The sequence below is a fragment of the Xiphophorus hellerii genome, chromosome 6 (assembly GCF_003331165.1).
Source record: "Xiphophorus hellerii strain 12219 chromosome 6, Xiphophorus_hellerii-4.1, whole genome shotgun sequence".
NCBI lineage: Eukaryota > Metazoa > Chordata > Actinopteri > Cyprinodontiformes > Poeciliidae > Xiphophorus > Xiphophorus hellerii.
The window spans coordinates 22,909,853-22,919,379 of NC_045677.1; the positions used below are offsets into that span (position 1 = coordinate 22,909,853).

The following is a 9,527-nucleotide window of genomic DNA, read 5'->3' on the forward strand; positions in this document are numbered from 1 at the left end:
CTCCCTCCAATCAGTTGTTTTCTTTCCACCTGTATCTTCAGTTTTTCTTTTGAATGATCCATTTTTAAGCCACTTATCCATTATTATTTTAAACACAATCCTTTGGTAAGCTAGCTGTCACTGTAAAATAATTGGTCGCTTCCGTGCTGTGCTTTGCAGACCACTAGGGGGCGCCGGCAGACCACCAGCGGTCTGGGGACCGCAGTTTGAGAGACACTTCTGTATCATTCTTTAAAATCTCGCTTTTCCTTCCCTGTTTCTGCTCCTCCAGAGTTACAAGCAGCCGTCTGCGTTCATAGTGACCCAACACCCGCTACCAAACACAGTGAAGGACTTTTGGAGGTTGGTGCTGGACTACCACTGCACATCCATAGTGATGCTCAACGACGTGGATCCGGCACAGGTAACCCGGACCATGTGCTCAAAACGAAGAAACGGTCTTTCAGAAACATTGCAAGTCTCACACACAAAGTGGGTTTTTTTTTATTACCAGTGTGTATATTATCTGGGAAAACAACACTCGTACTTTTTTAGACACAGTATGGATGCAGCGTGTGTTTGAAATATGGGAGATGCAGCCGAGAGGATGCCATGAAAGCGGAAACAGGCCTGTGGAAGAGGATCTCCAGATTTCTCAGCCCGAGGCTCTGTCATAACACCCGGGGATCAAAGCCTGAAGCCGGGCTGCTTCCCCTCCACCCAAATCCCCTTTCCCTGGGTGACTGACTGACTGGGTAGAAAAGGCCTTTCATTCAATATTCTCACTGTAGCCGGCCCGTCAGGCAGCCAAGAAAGGAGCACAGGTGGGAATGGAAGGAGGACGTGCAGGTGAACGAGAGAGAGCTGGAGCTTTCCTTTCCCTCACATCAACATCTTTGTTTTTGCATCTGTTAGATTTGTCAATTTTTGACTGGCTCTCGGAGGAAGCTTGAAAGCGGAGCTTAAGCTGCTGCACAAACTGCGTATGTGTTTGCACTTTTGCTGCAATAGAGGAGTTGATGGCGAATTGTATGCTTGACTCTGTGCACGTTTTCTGTCCTGTTAATTTGCATTCTTCGAGGTAGTGTAGCTGTTTGTTCGTGACTGTGTGACTCTGCAGGAAGGGGTGTCCATCTGTGTGTGCTCTGATTTAGCGCTGTGAGGCCGGCAGTGCAGCTCCACAGGTGCGTGTTCTCAACTGCGTGTCCTCACCTGCTGGGCAGAAATTGGCGAGACTTTGCTGTTCTTTTGAAGCTGTCCCTCAGGGGTTGACGTCTCTGTTCGGCTGCCAGCTCCGTTGTCAGCCAGGAGCACTGTGGAATAAGCTTGTTTTTTAAGCCTATACTTTTATCATTTATTGCCATTTTAGATAAAAGTATTGATGCTTTTTATGACTTAGCAAAAAAAAAGTCGATTGCATTAACTAAACGGCTGCAAGTTGATGCCAGACCATTCAACAATTCTCCAATGAGTGGAATTTGTCTATAATTTGATATTAGCATTTTCAACAACTATGGAAAGAAAAAGTAATAGTAGGGAGTCATTTTTGTATTTTAAGACTTTATATCTTATTCCATTGTCCAAATGTTTTGTCCTTCATGCTGTCCTTCATTCTTTGGGTAATTTTTCAGAGATCTGAGTGATCATGGAGGAGTTGCACTGCAAAAACACAAAATCCTACCAAGTATTTGCGCCAACTTTTTAGTGTAAATAACTTGGAACACCTGAAATAAGACAAAACTAACGTACAAGTAACTTTTCCGCAAGATATGTCGTGAATTCAGAAAAATTTAAAATTTACTTCCATGTGTCCTTCTGTCCTCTGTATCTTTTTTTTTTCTTCTTCTTGTCATTATTCCTTTCTTGCCTTAATTCCTTTCCTAACTTCCTTGTGTCCTTCCATTTTTTCTACCTATAATCCTTTGTTGTATGATTCTTTTCTCCTTGCTCTATTTTATCATTTTTCCCTTCTCCCTTATCATTCTTTTCTTCTTTTAATTTCTGTTTTTGTGAATTCCTCCTTGTTCTTTACATTCATTGAATCCTTTTCTTGCCCCCCTGGTGTCTTTCATTTCTTCTTCTTTTTCTTTCTTTATAGCCTTTGAAAGAGAAACACATATCCTCCACTTAACAATCACCATTAAGTTATATTTTCAGTTATTCATCCTTTGTGTCGCACCAAACACAACAAAATACCCAAACATTTTCTTTTCTGACTAGAACACACATTTCCAATTAAAGCTTTTAGCAAACTTCACAAGTTTATTTTTGCATACCCCTGTTTCCAACTCTTGCGAGAACGACAGGGAATGTCCAGCAAGAATTAAGAAAAAGCAGTAAACTGGATAAAAATGAAAAAATTACCCATAATTTCACGACATTTATATTTTAGAGACAAATAAACGAGTTCACACTTTGATGTGGGAAGGTGCTGTGTTAACAGATTTTATGTGAGAAGCCCTGCTCTGTCTAGGAACATGAATATGTGTGTTACACACAAATATGTAACCAGATAAAGGACTATAAAAGAGACAGTGATATGAACTGATTGCTTAGTTGTGCACTTCATATGTGTATGGTTTCCTTTTCACTCCTAATCTGTAGTAGACTGTAGTAAAAAATACAAAAAAACATCTACATATGTTTATTCAGCACATTCAAAGTAATTGGAGTTGATTGGGGAAAAAAATCCATCTTGAAAGGTGACAATATTTATTACTGTTAATATTTTTTATCTGAAGGAGAAGGTCTGTATAGGGGACCCTTAATGCAAAATTCACATTTTGCACATTTTTTTACTTCCATTTGAGTCTCAACTGCTTCTAAAAACACTTTTTTTTGGTGTTTGGAAAATTAGCCGTTTCAAAATCTTCCCAATTGTTGAGCCACAATCAATAGGCACTGCCCCGTTACCTAGCAACCCCTTGCGCTGTACAATGGCTGCTGGAAAAAACAAGTGTTTTGTTGTTGACTTACCATTCAGAAACAACTTACTGCATTCTTGTTTGTTGTGCAGGAGGTTCTACTTCTGCTTTTCAAAGATGTACAGTTGTATAATTGCTCACCCATTTTGAAGTGTGAATGTAAACGTTGAGTTGGGGGGGCGTGGCCAACAGCAGCTCATTTGGATTGGTTTATATTGTCAACCCAAAGTTGAGCTTGATCCCACGGGTGAGACTCCAGCATGGTTGCCGTTGGTCACCATGACTGTTTACGGATCTGGAGGCATAGTTGGAAAGAGGAGGGTTTCTGGTTTTGAAACTCTTTGGAGATGATTTGGTTCTGTTGATGTTTGCAGTCCTTCACCTTTGGTGGCTGGCTGTTCATAACATTTTTTCCTCAGTTGATCTAAAACACCAAGTTAAACACAAACATTTCAGTTATGGTAAAACGTTTGTTAAAATTTTAGATGTTAACTGATGCTTCTTTGAAGAGGCAACTTGATCGTTTAAATTGAAATTTAGCTTTTATTACCAGCTACAAAAATAAATATTTTTTTCTAAAGAAGGAAATGAATGACTCAAGGTTTTTTCGATGTTTTACTCAGAAGTGACAAACTAAGAGTGTGTTGATTAGTTAAAAGCTGCCCTACTTGAGGTATACGAGTTTTAAAGTCCTTTCTTTGTTGTATTTCAGTAAAAACACTTTGCTTTTATTGAATTCATGGCCTCTCCTAGTGTTTTCTGTTTTCTTTTACAACATGTTAGGAGATAAAAATCACTTCCACTGACTTTGAACCTGAAACTAATAAATCATCCATGTTTTTGTTTTGTTTTTTTTGCTTTGTTTTCTCTGCCTGCGTGTTGATTTGTCTGCATCTCTTTCCGTCTGAATGTGTCCGTTCTGTTTAGCTGTGTCCACAGTACTGGCCTGAAAACGGAGTCCACCGCCACGGACCCATCCAGGTGGAGTTCGTCTCCGCTGACTTGGAGGAAGACATCATCAGCAGAATATTTCGGATTTACAACGCGGCTCGGGTACGGAGGCGTTTGTTTGTCTTCCTGGCAGAGAATATGACGGCCATTTTCTCCTGTCACCACTCACCTCACACACACACGCATGTGGACCTGTCCGTTCAAGCTGTGCAGAGGCAGACTCATTTTTTTTTACCCCACTCCTGCGCCACTGATTGGACCGAGGAGTGATTGCCAGAGATCTTTAGGACAGCTTGATAACTTTCCACCTGCTCTTAAGAAAAGGCCAAATCAGAGTTTCACACCAGTTCATGGGGACAAATAAAGATTTCCTGCATCAGATCTAAAAAACTTTATTTTTTTTTAGATGAAATGTTTGATAATTAGTAATGTTTTTAAGTAAAAAAGCAACAACTAAGGTGGTTTAACTATTTTTAGATATAAATTTCTGTTCACTTCTGACCTGTAGATCATCTTGTTCAGCCGATTTGTTTTCACCTAAAAGATTCATGTGAAGCTTCATGTCAGTTTTATGAATTATTTTTCTTTTTAAAATTATTTATTTGGACATTTCTCTGTTTGTCCATCCATCCACCTGTCCTCTTCATCCCTCCATCCATTAATCCTTAAATCAAAGTATTTCTTGGTTCTTCTATTCATTCATTCACCCATACATTCAACCATTTTTCCATCTGTTTTTCTATTCATCCATCATTGTCGTTGTTCTATTCATCCATCCATCTACTCTCTTCCATTTCTCCTTGTGTTTTTAACCTGGACATTAATGTTTGTTATTCAGATGTGACTTTCGTTCACATTCTGCTCCTTTGTGGGTTTTTGTTTTGTTTTGTTCCATTTCCGTCATTCAGAACATCTTTTGTTTATCTTATGGAGGTTAAATTCAAGAAACAAATGAGGAATTATCAAAACCTAAACATGTCAGGAGTTACAAAACACCAGACCAGACTCCATCAGGTTTAATCCAACAGTTTAACCCTCTGAGTCCCATGCTGGTTTGACCTGGGCTCACCTGAGTAAGCTGTTGATCCAGTCGATGGTTCTTCATTTTATTAATGCGCTGCGACTGGCTGAGGCAGCGACATGTAAAGTACCAGACAGCCTAATCGCATATGATCACTGACAGGAGTTATTGATCGATACGGTCAGACATCTGTCTGCAGCAGCAGCTCATCCATCACCCTCCATCTTCCTGTCTGCAGGATCATCTCTTCTTTATCTCGCTGTCAGCTCTAGCTCCACCTAGAGTTTTTACACCAGAATTGCATCAAACCATTAACCCATATATGCGTGGTAACCAGGGATAACTGGTTTGTCTTGGCCCCCCAGCCTCAGGATGGCTACAGGATGGTGCAGCAGTTCCAGTTCCTGGGCTGGCCCATGTACAGAGACACGCCCATGTCCAAGCGCTCCTTCCTCAAGCTCATCCGGCAGGTGGACAAGTGGCAGGAGGAGTACGACGGCGGAGAGGGACGCACCGTCGTCCACTGTCTGTAAGTTCCCCCAACCTCATGCTGAATACAAGGGAGGCTGGCATTAGAGAGAAAACATCTCCACCTACTGTCTGGAAACCTTTACTGCAACAAAAGCTCCATCCTCTGCTCTGGATTTTTTATTTTACCTTTTTTATTATAAAACAAAACTTTTCTTGACTCATGGTGACTTCTGCAGGAACGGAGGCGGCCGCAGTGGGACCTTCTGTGCCATCAGCATCGTGTGTGAGATGCTTCAGCATCAACACTCTGTGGATGTTTTTCACGCCGTCAAAACACTGAGGAACAACAAACCCAACATGGTGGACCTGCTGGTGAGGCGCACTCAGAAAATTCATCCTTAGACTCTGACTTTTGTAGATATTTAGATCCTGGTGTGACTCAGTCTGGCATATATTGAACAGCGGATGTTCAGTTGAGGCATAAATGCTTTTTAATTACAACATTAAGTCCAGGTAGTATATTGAAATGTCTCTTTCCAACTTCCTTAAGATGTTAGAAGGAGTCTAAGCATTAGCGCAGAAGCTAACATCTACAATCAGGACCAGCGCCATGGATTGGCCGCTTTGCAAATGTCAGCCAATACCATTGATCCGAGACATTTCAGCTTCAAAATTTCAAAAGAAAACTCCTCTTGTTCTCCTTCTCAGCAATATTGATCTCCATCCCTTCTTCTTTTTTTACATATTGGCATTGGAGTATCATTCAAAAATTAAAGCTAGAACAGCTCAGAATTAAATTTCTTCCTTCTGGAATAAACTAAATGTCTAAAATATAATTCTCAAACAATGTTTGCTTTTTCAAATCTTTTTTTAAGGGGCCTGCATGAAATCTTCTGCCACAGGTCAGGCTGAAAGTATTTTGTCTGCTTTGTGTTTTTGTATCTTCACCTTGAGAAAGAAGAACGTCGCTCTTGTACAATAATTAAAGACTCAGCAATGTGTATAAAAAATAAAAGTAAATCTATTTGAGGTTTGAAGTGATAACAATGAAGTTGACTTCTGGTCAAGGATCCACTGAAGAATCAGAAATGAACAAGCCACTCAGCTTCCAATTGTCTGATTTGTGTCAACGGAAAAAAACAAGAACATCATATCGGAGTAATGCTGAGGTTTTTGTATGTTTCTCTTATCCATGTTGATGTTTTCCAGAAATTATACATTTTTTAAAATATTTTTATAACATTTTATTTCTTTCCATCTCAAAATACCAATAGTAAGAGCCCTACACCCACCTGTTGTGCAATTTATAAACATGAAGTTTCATCTATATTTGCTTTTGTTTTCCGATGTTGAGTGAATTATAGACATACGACTTATAAATGTGTAAAAAAAAAACACAAAACGGAGGCGCTTGGTAGCTCAGTTTGTAGCTCTGGCGCATCATGTGGATCGCTGCAAAAACACAAAATTACCAAGTATTTTTGTCTAGTTTCAAATGTAGATATGTTGGCACACCTGAAATAAACAAAAATAATTCATAAGTAACGCTTTAGCAAAACACAGAAACTTGTTTTAAGTCAATAATTCTTTAATATCTATGAAAAAGTACCAGTTCCAGTAGATTATTTCACCTAAACATGGGGAAAATGTTTTGTTGTAAGTGAAAAAATCTGCCAGTGGAACTAGTACTTTTTAAAAATAAATATTAATTATTGACTTAAAACAAGCTCCTATTTGTTGCTGAGCAGCACCTTATTTAAATTTAAAGAGTCCCTCAAACAGCTCAAAATAGACAGAACTGAGATTAAAATGTCAATACCGAAGAATGAATGTAAAAAATGTAATGATGTTTTGTGTAGCTCATAGGCCTATCCTAACTAACTTGTTCAAGCAAGAAAAAAATGTCACCTTGAACAGCTTAAAGACATCCTGCATGTGTATTGAGTGTGTGTTATATCTGAGCATGCTGATTTGACCACAAATATCTCATTTATCTCTTATTTTTATGCGTTGCAGGATCAGTACAAGTTCTGCTACGAAGTGGCGCTGGAGTACTTGAACTCTGGTTAAGGCGGAGCTCCTGCCGTCTCCATGAAACTGTGGGACAGTGCAGATGGACTGCAGCTCACGTGTGTGCATTATGTGAAGAGTGTGTGTAACCGAGCCAACCGGAGCCAACAGGTACACACCTGACCTTACCTGCGGCTCCTCTTTGACCAGCTCTCCTTTTTACCGTCCAGACGGGAAAGAGTTGTACAGGGTTAAGTAACGCAGCGGAAGAGTCAACGGGAGCACAATGATCGGTTTCATTTCCTCTCTGGATCCCTCTCTTTCTTTCTCTCTCTCTTTCTCTCTCTCTCTCTTTCTCTCTCTCAGCTGCCTGTAGTTGTGTGGTTGTTGCCTTGATCCTCATTGGACGGCGAGCATTAGACACTGTCCGGTTTTCCACAGGAATGCGCTGCGCTGTACATACTGTAACGTGTCCATTTTGACGCTCCGCTCGTTTCTGTTTCTGCTCAGCTCACTTTTGAGAGTCATTGAATGCAGGAGCTCAAAGCTTAAATGTTCCTAAATGTCCTGTAAAACTATGACAACTATGGCTACATCTGCTAACTTGTTTTCCTGTTCGGGGATCCAAAGCTTTATTTGCACTTCCATTGAGTTCTCGCTGTGTGCATATTGTAAATATTTCTGTAGATTATTTATTCACAGTATGTACTTTTTTTGTGACTCGCAGTAAGTGACAATCATATGTTCTATAGGTTTGGTTTCTTGATTGTACTGTATGCTTTTTCTCTTGTTTCTTTTCTTTTTCTTTTTTGGTCATCTTGTATGACAGAGGAAAGAAAACTGTAAAGAAAAGATCTATAAATGTACCTACAATATAAACATTGGATTATCTACCTGGATTTGCTGTCTTTGGAAAGATTATGCTGGGGCGCCATCTGCTGGAGCACCAGGAAATGACATTTGATTTTAAAAATTCATAAACTGTTTTATACTGTTTTATACGACATATTTTTTTATTTTAAAATCTTGGGGTTTATATGCATAATTTAGAATAGTTGACAGTAAAATATTACAATGTAAAACCAACAACGCAGTGTTATAAGAAGTTTTAAAAAGAAAATAATCATAATTATTACATTAATTGAAAGCAAAAGCTGAAATGCATATTTGCATCAAACAAAAGTGTCTTCTTCATAAGCAGGATTTTAAAGCAAAGTAAGTAAAAAAACAAAACTATTTGAAATGAGTTTCAATCTCACATGATCTGCTTAGTTTGGTGATAAAGCAAAAGTCATGCAGCGTTGATTTAGATTATTTAAAGCTGAGAAATAAAGTGTTGCTGCTCTCACTGAATCTTAATACTGACTCCCACAGCAAATAACTTGCAAAAATCTACAATCTATCCATAATTTTATTGCAGTTCCACAATCTGACCCTGAAAGTTTAAGGAAAATCCAATCTTTAAGTTGAGTTTATTCATTATTCAACCTCTCAGTAAATTTGTACAACGCATTTAAGTAACAAATAGTAATGAGAAATTTCTAAAGAAAAAAAAAAAGTTAAAACATTTAAGAGTAATAAAAGTACAATTTAAATGAATAAATGCTGAAAACACATCAGTGTTGCTCTGTTACTATTTAAAAGCCTTTTGGTCGTGAGAAGGAAACTGTCCTCTTGCCCTCCAGACTCCAGCAGGGAAAACAGTCCCTTATGAGGGCGATTAGAAATCGCAACATTTGTGTCCTTTATGGTGGAAAGAGTGGATTGTTTTTTCCACTCACTTCTCCGCACTGTCGGGTTTTCCAGTCTGGAGCAGCGCAGCTGCTGCACCAGATGGAAATTGCTTTTGTCTGTTCCTCTTTATTCAATCTTTCTATCATCTAGATTCCTGGGTCTGCTCTCCAGCTCCCCCTACAGGTTTCCTACAGTATTTAGGTCTTCAGACTGAGATGCCTGTAAGAGGAATTCATTTTGCATCTGGTGAACAATTCATGTTGTGATTAGGATATATGTTTTAGATTATACTGTTGGGGAAAAAACCTAATAATGACCTCATTTCAGTTTCAGCAAACAGCAAGTTGACGTATGGAAAGAATCTAATGGCTGGTAACAAAAAAATACAAAAATGGTTGCAGATGATTATTTTTCACTATTTTCAAGATGATCTAACC

At 39.0% G+C, this 9,527-nt stretch overlaps 1 protein-coding gene across 11 annotated transcripts in view; it reads left to right on the forward strand.

The window, feature by feature from the left end:
* Positions 1-8,348, forward strand: part of LOC116721851 (receptor-type tyrosine-protein phosphatase mu) — a 200,052-nt gene extending 191,704 nt beyond the window's left edge. For all 11 annotated transcript variants that reach the window (XM_032565856.1, XM_032565855.1, XM_032565857.1 and 8 more), the window contains 5 exons: positions 272-403; positions 3,831-3,956; positions 5,241-5,404; positions 5,583-5,718; positions 7,363-8,348. In XM_032565856.1, the coding sequence (XP_032421747.1) occupies positions 272-403; positions 3,831-3,956; positions 5,241-5,404; positions 5,583-5,718; positions 7,363-7,416 (612 nt within the window). In that variant the 3' untranslated portion in view covers positions 7,417-8,348. The remainder of the gene's footprint in view (positions 1-271; positions 404-3,830; positions 3,957-5,240; positions 5,405-5,582; positions 5,719-7,362) is intronic.
* Positions 8,349-9,527: the final 1,179 nt, after the last annotated feature.